Here is a 15,399-nt window from a genome sequence, read left to right on the forward strand (position 1 = left end):
TGGTGGGCACCAAGCCCTGCCTGCTAACAAGAGGGGAGAAGGATCTGTACTCTCTTTATTGCTTTTTTTTTTTTTTTAAACCACAGCAGGTGGCACACTGGGTTATCAGGGGGGTGCCTTCAGCTTTTTTCTCTGACTCCATCTGCTGGAAGGGAGGCATAACCCAGCAGTCTGGACTGATCCTGGTACGGACAGGGAAAGGGTATTTTAAGAGTTGTAGACGTTAGGGGAGATGTCTTTGAAAGATCTCTCCCCTATAGACTTGAAGGGAGGCTTGCACAAGGCTTTCAAAATCAAACTGATGTTCCATGGGGGGGGATCAGATGCTGTACTCCCCTCATCTGGATGCAAGGTTCTAGAAGACCCGAGCGCCTTCCCTCTGTAGCAGGACAATGCAGCCACCTGCCCTTCAGAGAGTTCAAGGCAAACCCCTTTGCTAAAAGGCTGGAATCTTTAGAATCGAAGTACAAGTGGAGAGTGCCCTGACTGCAGACACCAGGACTCAAAAACCTTTCCAGACTGTTATATAAGCCAAAGAAGAGGTCACCGTCCTAGTCTGCCACAATGCTGTAATAACCTTAGAGCCAACCTTCACTTTCAACCATCTCCTTTCAAGAGCTAAGCCGCAAGACAAGCGATCCACCTGATTCAAGATTGAACCTGCCGCAGAAGACCGGGAACATGACTGAGTCGCAAGGGCCCCTTCCATCTCGAGGCTCACTACATCTACAAACCATGACGCATTCAGAATCACCAGGCCTCAAAGCCTCTCCACATGCCTCACTACCTAAAGGGAGAAACATGTACAGGAGACTCTGAGGCTAGGACAAAGCTTCTAGGTCTTCCAATCCCAACTCCTCTCTGCCACTGAAGAATCTTTGTGCCCTGGCATTTTTAAACCTTGTCATCATCGGATTTAGCTGGGGACTTCAAACTGGCCTTGAGGAGGGAACATGCTTCTTCTGCCACTCACTCACTCTCTAGGGTCTAAATTTGTACTTAGTCAAGAAATCTGCCTGCATATTCTCTATCCTGGTGACATAAGAGCAGAGCTCACAGGAGCCCCTCTGCCCAGCGTGGATCAACAGCCCCACCTCCAAAGAAACAGATTGATTCTTGGATCCTTCCTGCCTATAGACATATGCTACCGGCACATCATTCTCAGACAATGCCCGTGCTGCCTTGCCTCAAAATCCAGCTCTGGAAGAACTTTAAAGGCCTCCTATATTGCCCTTGGCCCCCACCATATTATGGATCAGGTGGCCCTGAGCTGTCTGACCCTGGCAAATGGCACCCCAGTGACAGACTGGCATCCATGTTCACTAGCACTCAATCCCCTTGGACAAATCGTCACGTGAAAGTCACCACGAAAGACTCAATCTGGCCTCCCCTTTAAGGGGTAGCCTGAACTTAGGAATCCTCCATCACAGGATTACAAGGAAGAACAGAGTCCTCTGCAACGGACTCTCATGAACTGCTGCCCTAGAAACTAGATCCAACATGAAAGTCATGGGACACAGCACTTTAAGATAATCCCATACTCTGGGCACCTCAATCCTCAATAACTGCTGCACCAGGCTCTGCAGCTTCAAACACCTTTCCATGGAAACCACCACCTTGCCTATCTGTGTCTCAAATGAGCTCCCACGTACTCTAGACTGAGTCGGAACCAGTTGCTCTTTGCAGTATTAACCACCTAACCAAGTTTCTGCAATCCCATTGAACAAGCGACAACAAGCATCCTCCAATTCTCCAAGGATAGATGAACCATGATGCCATCCCAACAAAGCAGCACCACACCATGACTTCAGAAACAGTGTGAAGAGTGGCTGCCAGTCCAAACAGCATTGCAACCCCCAGCACTGCAAACCTAAGAAAGCTCTGATGACACTAGCATGAGGGAGGTCAGGAAAGCCCTTTGCCCAGACCAGAGAGTCTCCAATACGAGAAGTAAGGACTCTCAACAGGTGCACATACTTCCTTTACATCTAAAACAGGCCCTCCTTCTGGCACCACTGAGTAAATTGAATAAGGGCTCAGACTTGCTTCATTCTCCAAAACCAAAACTATCGCAGCCAAGAGAGCTTCACCCTTTATATGGAAAGCCATGAAGGTCTTGACCAGAGGTCATGCAAAATGTAAGGAATAACAGTCTCTTGCCATGATCTAAGGTTATGCTGGGCCACTCATAAAATAGGGAGCAACAATCCCCTATATATACCACTGGAAGTGAACCAGAGGGATACGGACGATGTGAAGGCCATTTCCCTGGTCGCCCGAATATCTGCCTACTAGGGAAGTTTTACCAGCACCCTTACACTTGTCTTCTGGTAACTTGGAGCATTGGCTTTCCCAGCTTCTCCAGATCGTCCCCAAAACAGCAATTTACCCTTGAAGGGAAGGTTACTAACTTATCCACCACCCAAATGCGCAACCAGAGAAGCCGCCTCGCTGATACTGCTGACAACGTTTCTGGCCCTGCATTGTGGAACTAAGTGCCCCATGTATTAAGGAGAAAACCAGATTTACTCAAATTTTGCAAAAGTTTGAAAGCATATTTTTCCAAACAGGCATTTTGCATGAGTCAATAACACTAGTCCATTTATAATGAGGTTCTTATTCAGCAAAAGCCAACATTATTGCCTAACAGACTCCACCCTTATTACCATCACAAGGGATTAAAATAGCCAGACCTGGTCGGGGGAAAAGCAAGATGGCCGCCGCATGAAAAGGTCGGCAAGATGCTCTCTCCTCATTTCCTAGAATTTCTTACCTTTATCGAAGAAGAATGCCTCATTTAAAAAGAAAAGCTAAGCTAAGGGAAGTAGCTACCCTCGTCTCCAGTATCCGACAATCAACAAACGAGAATTGAGACTTTCTTTGCCGCCGTAACAGGGACCCAGCCGGAGGAAGCAGCCGCTACAACTGCCGAGGCAGAGCAGGCAGTGGCATTGATGGCTGATGAAATCACTCTGAGCCCTGGCAACCCCATCTCCTATCCAACCCGACACAGTGTCATTAGAGGTGAGTCCCCAAAGATTTGAAATTATGACTATACCTGCCTCTAATTTTGGACCTGAATTACTGAGGGGTGACTCATCTGGATGCAGTGAAGAGAAGGAAATGGAAGCCATCGAGGAGATAGTGCGGGGGAGCACCTCAGGAAGGGAAGTTATGGCAAAAGAAAAAAAAAAAAACCACTCATTGACATACTGACTCCGATGGAGAAACCAAAGGTCATAAACTGGTATACAATAAAGAGCTTGGAAACAGCGGTGTTCAATCTTACAAAAATAACTCGAGTCAAATGTGAGATTTTTGAATATTGAAAAAGAAATGAGTCTTCAAGTGAATAAGATCCAGCAATTAGACACGAGAGTTGAAAAAATACAGACATATTAAGAGTTGGTGATATTTATTTATTTATTTATTTATTTATTTAAATGCTTTTAAAATATACCGACATTCATAGGACATATCATGCCGGTTCACAATCAACATTGTAAAGGAGGAAGAGGAAATTACAAATAACAGGGAGGGGGGAGGTGGAGCAGTGAAGGAAAAAGGAGAGGATGGGGGTCAGGTGACAGTAAGCGCAGAAGTTGCGGGAAGGAGAAAGGTAGTGAAGTGCTAGGGGAGAGAGAAATTGATAGGAACTGTGTTAAAAAAAAAACTGAGAATAAAAAATTAACAAATTTACAAAATCAGGAATTCCCTAGGATGCATCAACGGATTAGAAGGGGTAAGGGAATTGGAAGTGGCAGTGGAGGGGGTTTAGGTCTGATTGGATGAATTTAAAGAGGCTAGAGAACTTGGAAAATCAGACAAAACTCCTGAATTTCAGAGTTCTCAACTTTCCATTTGTGAGAGAAATTTCTGCCTATGAAATGTTTAAGGTTTACTTGATTAAAATGTTAAAGTTCCCAGAAGAAGGATTACCTGTTGTCTCAAGAATCTACTATTTACCATCAAAAGAGAGGAAAAGAAGATGATCAAGAATTGAACATTGATTTAACTCAAATATTAGAAATGTCTGGAGACACAGAAATTACAAATAGAATGACTTTGTTTGTTGCAGACAGAGAGCTGATAACGAAAAGATTCTTCCGCAATTATACAGAACTTTTTCATGGCAGGAAAAACCTGGATATTTCTAGACCCGCACAAGAAAGGTGGAAAACATTTCTATCTATGCGACAAGAAGTGACGGCTTTAGTCTTAGATAACCCAGCAGGTGTATCATAAGATATCAAAATCCCAAATATATATTTTTTCAACCCATACAATTGCAAAGGTTTTTGGGACCATTAACCCCTAAATAGTCAAGATGTGTGAGCAGTGCAAGTTCAGTTTGTCACCTGTTGGTTATAAATGTTGGAAATTATTTGTAATTTAATAACCGCTCAATTATTTTCCCTCATGGATTACTTAGAAATTACAGATTTGAAAATGCTGTTAATGTGAGTCGATGAGAAATTGATATGGTTTGATTTATGATGTATCTGTTATTGGCAAAATATTGAAGATATAGTGCTGAAAATGAGAAATAAAAAATTAAAATAAAATAGCCAGACCTTCCAAACAGAGACTGCAGTTTTATTTTATAGTATTGTTTTTATGCTATTGCATCTTATTGCTATTATGTATGTTACCTGATGCCGCCTAGAAATGTAGATAGGAGCAGCATACATTTTTAAATAAAATATCCTGCAATAAATGCTAAACCAGTCTCCTCCCGAGAAATATTCTTCAGGATTTGCAACCGGAACCTGCAGGACCCACTAGCGTACGAGGGAGCCAGCACCACTGGTTATCAGAATCCTTCTCAGGAAAGCTTACCCTGCCCCACCCCAGGAGCCCTTAATCCTCCAGATGGTCCAACTGCAGGAGGTACAGTGCCTTATGTACTAGTGTACACTCAAGCTTTTGCTCTGTCTCCATCTGCTGGTAGGGAAGGAAAACCCATTCATTTGGGCTGGTCTGCTGGACAATAAAGAACACATTTCTGTATTATTCCACCACACAAACCATACATACACGCAAGCTTGCATGCACATTCCAGCAGCAGACAAATCCCAGCTAAACCTTCCCTCTCCATTGGCTCAAACACAGCTTACCATTAACTATCTGCAACACCATAAATACCACTAAAAGTAACAGTGCAGAGATGTAGGTGTGCAGACATTAAGAGGAAAAGTACAGAAGAGACAAATATGAAAAAAGAATAATGGACACTAGTGTAAAAGAGTTGGTATCAAAATAAGGTAGCCATCCACAAAATACAATTTTACACATAGTAAAATAAATGAGAAATGACTTACTTTTAATACAGTCAGATGAATCCAGAAACAAGTGGGTTATGCACCTCCACCAGCAGATAAGAGAGAGCAAACTGACATCACAGTGTGTAACACCCTGCAGTGACATCTCTTCAAAATCAACTGTGGACAGACTAGCAAAAACCGATTAAAAACAGAGAACCATTTCAGCACTCAGCCAACACTGAGCTCAGACAAGAAGGTAACATTCGTCCAGGAACTGGAGGACCACACTATAAACATTCGGTAGCCAAGGGAGGGAAGCTGGATTCATCTGTCTGTCCTAAAGAAAAGGAAATTGTCAGGTAAGGAGTAATTTCTCATTTCTTAGCATCCAGTCAGATGGATCCAGAACAAGTGGGATGTACCCAAGCTATTCCCGAACAGGGCGGAAGGCTTCCCGCGATCCAGACAAAACCGCACGTGCAAAGGCTGCGTCCTCCTGGGCCTGACACATCCGGACAAAGTGCAAGCCCGGGAAAAAGTGTGGTAAAGAGGACCACGTCGCAGCTCTGCAAAATGTCGATGGGAGACTATTTTATTTCAGGCCTGAGCCCTGACCTGACTAGGTAATGGCTTTCCAGCTTCAACGTATGCAGCCGTGACTATGTCCTTAATCCAGCCAGCTATGGTAGCCCATGAGGCCAGCTCTCCCTGCCTAGTACTGCCGTGAAGGACAAACAGGCGATCTGTCTTCTGTAAAGGCTTAGTAACCTGACAATATGTCTCAACATCCAAGGGTTCCAACAGATACTCCTCTACAGTGACCACCTTTGGTAAAGAAGGGACAGTACACAGCTGTACTGCCCCCAGAGTCACCCGGAGAAACAAGCCTTGCAGCTCAGAACAAATTGCCACAAGAAACACTGTTTTCATAGGTCACTAACCGCAAGGACATGGTACGCATCGACCTAAACGTAGGACCCGCTAAGAGATCAATACCAAATTTAGACTGAGCCACAATCGCAACACCCCACAGGAGCGGCATACACTACTGCGTGACATTGGCCACATGGCCTGGACCATGCACCAGCACACACTCCTACTGCACTTCCTCCAACAGCTCCTCACCTTCGCCAAGAACTACATTCCTGCCTCATGAAACTTTTTTTTTTTTTAAACAACTTTAATATTCCAGGCAAGAGAAAATAAATACCCCCAGGCTTGTAATTACAGAGCTGTCAGCGGGTTCCAAGCTGCTTTGTGAAGGGAGAGGGTCTAGACTACCACAGATGCACTCCACGGAACTCTGAAGCAAGTTAAACCAAAGGGACACCAACCCCCTGCTCGTCTAACTCAAACCAGGGAGGATGGCCCCAAATCTTATCCTTTGCCTCCTTGCTTCTCTCTCCAGACTGCAGATTTTACACCATCTACTGGAGACAGAGAAATACTGAGGGACTGCAGGAGGCACACTGGGTTACGTACGGTGTCAGTGAGACTCTCTGTCTCCATCTGCTGGCAGGGAGGCAAAACCCAGGAGTCTTGTCTGATCTGGGGTATCAACAGGAATTTTTATTTTGTGGATGTTATTTTATTCATACCAGTTTTTTACAGTAGTGTCCATTTATTATTACTCCTTTTCCATATAGGTCTCTGTAGTGTGCCATGCTTCTGTTCTTTTCCTGTTGATTGTGGTCAGTGGCCTGTTTTTTGATCAAGTCTAACTACAAGTCTCAACTCTGCCTAGATAGTGAGTCTCAGAGACAGACTTACCATCCGGTTCATTGCAGTAAGTGGCTGGATCAGACTGCAGACTGTACAAGCGAGCCTAGAACAGAGCACACACAGTTCAACCTGCAACTCTATCCCATTGGCCATTAGGGGAAAAAAGTGTCAAATTCCATGTGTTTGAAAATAGGGTTTCACTCTCAAACACTTGATGTTTCTAGAATTTTTACCGTTTCCTTATTCTGCTTGGCCCATCTTTATTACTTCTTATTATTTTAAGGTTTTAAATTGTTTAGGGTTTTTTTAAACATGGTTTTATGTTTAATTCTAATTGTATGTAATGTGATGACATTGTAAACTGCTTTGACAATATTGCATGGATTAGCAATCAAACCAAATCAAAAAGAAAATTGGTTCTTACCTGCTAATTTTTGTTCCTGTAGTACCACGAATCAGTCCAGACTGCTGGGTTATGCCTCCCTACCAGCAGATGGAGACAGAGAAAAACTTGAAGAGCATCCTCTCTTAACCTTGTGCGCCGCCTGCATCCTTTCAATATATAGAAACATAGAAACATAGAAACGACGGCAGAAGAAGACCAAACGGCCCATCCAGTCTGCCCAGCAAGCTTCACACATTTTTTTCTCTCATTCTTATCATTTTCTCTTAACTCTTGGTTCTATTTCCCTTCCACCCCCACCATTAATGTAGAGAGCGGTGATGGAGCTGCATCCAAGTGAAATATCAAGCTTGATTAGTTAGGGGTAGTAGGGGAAGTAACCGCCGCAATAAGCAAGCTACACCCATGCTTATTTGTTTTACCCAGACTATGTCATACAGCCCCTATTGGTTGTTTTTCTTCTCTCCTGCCGTTGAAGCGGAGAGCCATGCTGGTTATGCATTGAAAGTGAAGTATCAGGCCCTTTTGGTTTAGGGTAGTAACCGCCGTAACAAGCCAGCTACTCCCTGCTTTGTGAGTGCGAATCCTTTTTTTTTTTTTTTTTTTTTTCTTCTCCCCTGCAGTTGAAGCTATTCTGGATATGCGTGAAGCCTCAGCTTTTCTTATTCCCCTGCTGTTGAAGCAGAGAGCTATGCTGGAAATGCTTGATGTATCAGCCTCTCCCATGCCATGAAGCAGAGAGCCATGCTGGATATGCATCGAAAGCGAAGTATCAGGCACATTTGGTTTGGGGTAGTAACCGCCGTAACAAGCCAGCTACTCCCCGCTTTGTGAGTGCGAACCCTCTTTTCTTCTCCCCTGCCGTTGAAGCAGAGAACTATGCTGTATATGCTTGGAAAGTGAAGTATTAGGCTTATTTGGTTTGGGGTAGTAACCGCCGTAACAAGCCAGCTACTCCCCTCTTTGTGATAGCAAATCCTTTTTTTCCACATTTCCTCTTGCCGTTGAAGCTTAGAGCGATGTTGGAGTCACAGTAAGCATCTGTATGTTTATTTAATAAGGGTATTGTCTCCGGGCAGTAGCCATCTTTCTGGTGAGCCACCCACTCTACATTGGCGGTCTCTTGACTTTATGGATCCACAGTGTTTATCCCACGCCCCTTTGAAGTCCCTCACAGTTCTGGTCTTCACCACTTCCTCCGGAAGGGCATTCCAGGCATCCACCACCCTCTCCGTGAAGAAATACTTCCTGACATTGGTTCTGAATCTTCCTCCCTGGAGCTTCAAATCGTGACCCCTGGTTCTGCTGATTTTCTTCCTACGGAAAAGGTTTGTCGTTGTCTTTGAATCATTAAAACCTTTCAAGTATCTGAAAGTCTGTATCATATCACCTCTGCTCCTCCTCTCCTCCAGGGTGTACATATAAAGATTATCCAAGCATAACAACGAAACAAGCAAAAGTGAACATTTAAGAACAATAGAACTTTAAACAGGAAAGCAACCTGTAGTCTTCTTCCTTAGCTTTCTGCAATAAAAACGTAATATGAGCGCTGACTATCGGAGCCTCTTTGGGGGGAGTGTCTGGACTGATCCATGGTACTACAGGAATGAAAATGAACAGGTAAGAACCAATTTTCTTTTCCCTGTACGAACCCGGATTAGTCCAGACAGCTGGGATGTACCAAAGCTTCCCTATTCAGGGTGGGACGATGAAAGTCCCACGCGAAGAACTCCACTGGCAAAATTACTGACATCTGGAGCTTGAACATCCAAGCAGTAGTGACGTGCAAATGTATGAAGTGTTTTCCATGTAGCTGCCCTACAAATTTCCTGTGGTGAAACTAGCTGAGATTCAGCCCAAGAAGCCGCCTGTGACCAAATTGAATGAGCTTTTAGACCCTCAGGAACAGGCCACCCTTTACAATGTAAGCGGGCGAAATAGCATCTTTCAACCATCGCGCAATTGTTGGTTTGGAAGCTTTTTGACCCTTCTTGGCAACGCTCCACAAGACCAATGATCTGAAAGGATGTGCGACCTCCAAGTAACGTAACAGAGATTGCCTGACATCTAACAGACTGAGCTCTCTAGCGCGTGGAGCATTGGCCGATAAAGTTGGAAAAGCCAGGAGCTCAAATGATTGGCTTAAATGAAAAGCAGAGACAACCTTTGGTAAAAAAGGAAGGCACAGTCCAAAGAGAGACTCCCGAATCAGAAATCGTCAAAAAGGTTCCCTACAAGAGAGCCTGCAGCTCAGAGATCCTGTGAGTTGAACAGTCAGCCACCAAAAATACCGTTTTCAACATGAGGTCCTTCACCATGGCTTGTTTAAGGGGCTCAAAAGGCGGATCACACAAAACTCTAAGCACCAAATTAAGGCTCCAGGACGGACATATTGGACGGACAGGGGGATTCAAATGCCTCACTCCTTTGAGGAAATGCACCACAACCGGATAGGACACAACCGAACTGCCCACAAGAGAACCCAACGCCGCCACCTGCACATGGAGGGAATTATAAGACAAGCCTTTTGACAAGCCGCTTTGCAAGAACGCCAAAATATGAACCACAGAAGCCTGTCTGGGAAGGATGTCAAGCTCCCGACACCACGTCTCGAAGACTCTAAAGACCCTGACATATGACAGATGTAGATGTTTTCCTGGCCTGGAGTAGTGTAGTAAGTACTTACTTCCTCCGAATAACCTTTCTTCCTTAACCTTCTCCTTTCAAAAGCCAAGCCGCTAGACAAAAGCGATCTGCCCGGTCAAAAAACAGGGCCTTGATGAAGCAGATTTGGAAGATGGCCGAGCCGTAGGGGGTCAGTCTACCGCCAGATTGATTAAATCTGCAAACTACAGCCATCGGGGCCATTCCGGAGTGACTAGGATCACACTTCCTGGATGAACCTCTATTCTGCGGAGAACCTTGCCCATCGGGGGCCATGGAGGAAACACAAACAGGAGTATTGTGGTTGGCCAAGGAAGCACCAACGCATTGACTCCCTCTGCTCCGTGATCCCTTCTGTGACTGAAGAAACGAGAAGCCTTGGCATTGTCTCGCGTCGCCATCAAGTCAATGTAGAGAGACCCCTACAGTCGAGAAATAAGATCCATCGCTCTGTCAGACAGTTCCCACTCTGGAAATCCGCCTGTACGTTGTCTGTTCCGGCGATCTGAGACGCTGCCAGAAGAGCAAGATGCTGTTCCACTTCTTCAGCTATGGCTTGATTCTTGGTGCCGCCTTGATGGTTGATGTAAGCTACCATTGTCGCATTGCCGGACAGAACTCTGACTACCTGATTGTGTAACAAGGGAAGGAAGTGCCACAGAGCTAATCAAACTACCTTGGTCTCCAGGCGGTTTAGACAAGCTCGATTCCTCTTCTGACCATTGGCCTTGGACTGAGTGGGACTGACAGACCGCCCCCCAGCCAGAGAGACTGGCATCAGTGGTCACCACTATCCAAGACGGGACCTAGAGGTCTATGCCGTGCGACAAATTATGCAGGCAAAGCCACCATCCAAGACTGGATCTTGCGAGATCGGTGAGTGGCAGAGGGAACTGGAACTCCTCAGACTTGGGGACCCAACGGGAAAGCAATGCTCGTTGTAATGGTCTCATATGAGCAAAGGCCCAGGGGACCAACTCCAAGGTGGATGCCATGGATTCGAGGACCTGTAGATACTCCCACTCCCCAAAGTTTGGGACTGACAACAATCACCAAACTTGCTCCGTCAATTTGGTTATGCGGTCCAGTGGAAGAAATACCTTTCTTATTTTGGTATCTAACCAGGCTCCCAGGAAGTCCATCGACTGACGGGATAAGGTTGGTTTTGGGTTGGTTGACCACCCAACCAGCGATTCCAGGAGACTGACTACCTTCCTGATTGCTTCTATGCAAAGGTCCCTCGACTTCGCCCTGATGAGCCAGTCATCCAGTAGGGATGAATGAGAAGACCTTGTCACCGCAGAGCTGCTGCCACCACCACCATAACTTTGATGAACATCGGTGAGCCGTGGCCAGACCGAACGGTAGAACGCAAAACTGAAAATGTCTGCCCAGGATCATGAAGCAAAGAAATTTCTGATGGTCCTTGCTGATAAATATATGTAAGTATGCTTCCATCAAATCCAGGGATGCCAAGAACTCGCCTTTGCATACCGCCACGATAACAGAGCGTAGAGTTTCCATATGGAAAGTGTGGTATCTTGAGAGCCTTGTTTACCTTCTTCAGGTCTAGAATAGGGTGGAAGGAACCCTGCTTTTTTGGGACCACAAAATAGATGGAGTATCATCCCGTATTCCATTCGTCCTGGGGGACAGATGTTATCGCTCCTGGGGACAGCAGGCGATCGATCGTCTGCCAGACGATCTGGGATTTGGCGCAGGACCCGCAAGGGGATACGAGATAAAAATCTTGAAAAGGCCGAGCAAATTCCAAAGCGTAGCCGTGTTCTATAATGCTTAGAACCCACTGGTCGGAGATTATTCTGGCCCATTCCACACCTTGAATACTGTGTACAGTTCTGGTCGCCGCATCTCAAAAAAAGATATACGGTAGTTGCGATGGAGAAGGTACAGAAAAGAGCAACTAAAATGATAAAGGGGATGGAACAGCTCCCCTATGAGGAAAGGCTGAAGAGGTTAGGGCTGTTAAGCTTGGAGAAGAGACGGCTGAGGGGGGATATGATAGAGGTCTTTAAGATCATGAGAGGTCTTGAACGAGTAGATGTGACTCGGTTATTTACACTTTCGAATAATAGAAGGACTAGGGGGCATTCCATGAAGTTAGCAAGTAGCACATTTAAGACCAATCGGAGAAAGTTCTTTTTCACTCAACGCACAATTAAGCTCTGGAATTTGTTGCCAGAGGATGTGGTTAGTACAGTTAGTGTAGCTGGGTTCAAAATAGGTTTGGAGAAGTCCATTAACTGCTATTAATCAAGTTTACTAAGGGAATAGCCACTGCTATTAATTGCATCAGTAGCATGGGATCTTCTTAGTTCTGGATAATTGCCAGGTTCTTGTGGCCCGGTTTGGGCCTCTGTTGGAAACAGGATGCTGGGCTTGATGGACCCTTGGTCTGACCCAGTATGGCAATTTCTTATGTTCTTATAATCATCCCCTCACGTGAGGAATCGAGGGATGGGCCAGCCGTATCTCATTGAGAAGTCTTTGAGCCAACGGCCGGAGCGGTGCTACCATCCCGAGTGGGTCTGCGCCCCTCGAAAGGAGGAAGACAAGACTGCAGCCTAGTCGATGGCTGTCTGTCCTACAGGCTGTGGTCTGCTCTGACAAAATCTCTATAGGCCCCGGAAAAGTGATCGGGTGGAAGGAAAACCCAAGGATTTAATCAATTGCTCCAAGTCGTCAGCAAAGAGAAATTGTCCCTTGAACAGCAACACACCCAACTGAGCTTTGGATGATACATCCGCTGACCAGTTACGCAGCCAGAGGAGCCGCCTTGCCGAAACTGAAGACATGGTGGGAGATGAGGTTCGAAGAAGGTCATATAGAGCATCAGCTACATATGCAATCACTGCTTCCAAACATTCCACCTGCTCAGATTCGCCCAGAGGGAGGTCTCTGGAAGTTAACAATTGTTGGACCCAGCGGAGACTCGCTCGGAGATACTACACACTGCTGCTCGTATGCCCAGAGTGGACACACTGAAGATATGCTTGAGGAGAACTTCCAGCTTCCAATCTTGAAGATCCTTGAGCGCCGCTGCTCCTGCGACAGTGGTCCTTTTAGTGACAGCCGAAACTGAAGCGTCCACCTTAGGGGACCAACAGCTCCAGAGACTCTTCAGTCTAGGGATATAGCTTATCCATAGCTCAACTTACTCTCAAGCCGGCATCCGGAACATCCCACTCCCGGGTCATTAATTGCTGAAGCATGGGAAGAAGAGGAAAAGCTTTGGTGGGAGCCTTTAGCCCCGGGTCCTCGGAATCCTGTGGGAGAGGATGCTGAGGAAGGTCCACTCCAAGCTCAGACAATACTGAGGGAATCAGAGGGTCCAACTCCTGCCTATGAAAGACTGACCTTCGGATCGTCCCCGTCCAAAGGAGCCTGCTTTCCCAGGTCCTCCTCTGACCCCGCGCCGCCTGTGCAGATCCAGGCACAGGTGAAGGACTCCGCAATTTAGCGACCCGCAGAGAAGCTGGTGTGTCCAAATGCTTGGCCATTTTGGGGGGGCGGAAGGACAGCTCAAAAAAGCAGCCGAACCCTGAGAAGACTGGGAAGCCAAAAACGCTTTGTGCATAAAGAGCACAAAAACTAAAGAAAAAGCATTAGAGCCAGCCTCATCCCCCCACCCCGCCCCCCCCCCCAGGGGCTCTGGCACCTCATAAAAATCGTCCTGGTCAGGATCGGAGTGATTCCCAGGACTGGCAGAGACACGGGAGAGATCGGGTGGGAGCTTTACTGTCCCCATTGCTCTGGCTTGAGCCTCTTGAAAGTACTAAAAATGGCCGCCGTTCCCGCCCTGAGGGGAAACTGATCGGCCTGAGGTGCTGGCCTTTTAACTGCATCTCGGGGCTTGAAAGTGCTTCTAGTTCTTCCTCTCCTGAAAGGCACCGTGAGCAGAGGCCTGCACGGGAGAGCCTGGTCGAAGACTCCCTGCAGGCTGTGTATGAAGATGGCCGCGGCATCGTGGAAAAAACGGCGCTGCAGCGAGGGAAGCGGCAGAGAGTCAGAACTCTACAAAACGCGCTGGTGTCGCACTCGAAGCTGAACGGAAAGCAGCCGCTAAAAAAAGGTGACTGCCAGGCTGCTTTCAATTAATTTTTTTTTTCTCTGGCTGATCAGCGAAGGGAGAAGAGGGACCGGACCACTGGTGTCTTACCCCGGCGCCTTACCTGCCTGGAGCCCTGCGGGGTAACCAACTCCAGCTCCTTTACCTACTACCGGGGGGACGGCCCCGCAAGACCTACCTACCCCCTGGGAGGAATCGATGTCTCTGTTTTTTTGTTTATTTTTTGCTTGATTCTTGTTAGAGAAACTTTTTTTTTTTTTTTTTTTTTTTTTTAAAAAAGGTAAATTGCCTTAAACCCAAGAACAGGGCAAGACTGCAGGGTTTGCACTACCTCCATCTGCTGGAGACAGAAGGGATGCAGGAGGCACACCAGGTTAAGAGAGGATGCCCTTCAAGTTTTTCTCTGTCTCCATCTGCTGGAAGGGAGGCATAACCCACAGTCTGGACTGATCCGAGTACGTACAGGGAACAAATAATTATCTCAACTTTAGGTACAGCCTCTGCCATTTTATATAGAAAAAGCCCCTTAAATGACACTAGAAGTTTTATGGTTGTAATGTAAACCGTAGTGATAAGTAACGCTGTTATTTGAACTTCGGTATAGAAAAGTTATAAATAAATAAATAAAAGTGTAATTCATTGTCATATTTTTAACTGCACAGACTAGGATACATCTAGAGAGAAAACACACACAGAACAATACTGAGAGAAGATAGAGTCCTACAATGACAAATATCAAGGCCAATTTTAATGACTGAAGAGCAGTAGCTAACAGCCAACTACCAGCAGACTTGTTCTAGGGCATGCACAGTTCTCTTCTTGAATTTGTAATTGATGTATGGATTAAAACTTGTATCCTTTATACTAATAAGCAAGTAATAGAAGAATGAGATAAGCACACAGTCTAGCATTCTATCTACTTCTCCATTTGGATCAGGATTTTGCCTGCCAGCTTGTCGCTATGCAGAGTTCAAGGTGCAGTGCATAGTTTGCCAGCCAAAAATACTCATTTTACAGCCTTGAAAACTGCACAAGATTCACCTCCTTTCATGTGCTCACAACTGCCCAAAGTCTGGAAATTGCATCCCTAACGCTTTAAAGTAATTAATTGGGTACGCACACACACACTGCAGTGTGATCTAATAAGCCTCTCTTCTAAAATATCACACACACACACAGTGGCACCCTTTCCTGCGTACATAATCCCACTCCCTTAGGGCCTGCCAGATCTAAAAGGTTCAAGCAACTGAGATCAG

General features: G+C 45.9%; 1 protein-coding gene across 1 annotated transcript in view; it reads right to left on the reverse strand.

The window, feature by feature from the left end:
- The window catches only part of LOC115072899 (BSD domain-containing protein 1-like), a 31,538-nt gene that overhangs the window by 12,284 nt on the left and 3,855 nt on the right, over positions 1–15,399 (reverse strand). Inside the window, 1 exon segment of the mRNA XM_029570886.1 lies at positions 7,035–7,089. Within this exon segment, the coding sequence (XP_029426746.1) occupies positions 7,035–7,089 (55 nt within the window).

This window comes from Rhinatrema bivittatum, chromosome 11 (genome assembly GCF_901001135.1).
Source record: "Rhinatrema bivittatum chromosome 11, aRhiBiv1.1, whole genome shotgun sequence".
NCBI lineage: Eukaryota > Metazoa > Chordata > Amphibia > Gymnophiona > Rhinatrematidae > Rhinatrema > Rhinatrema bivittatum.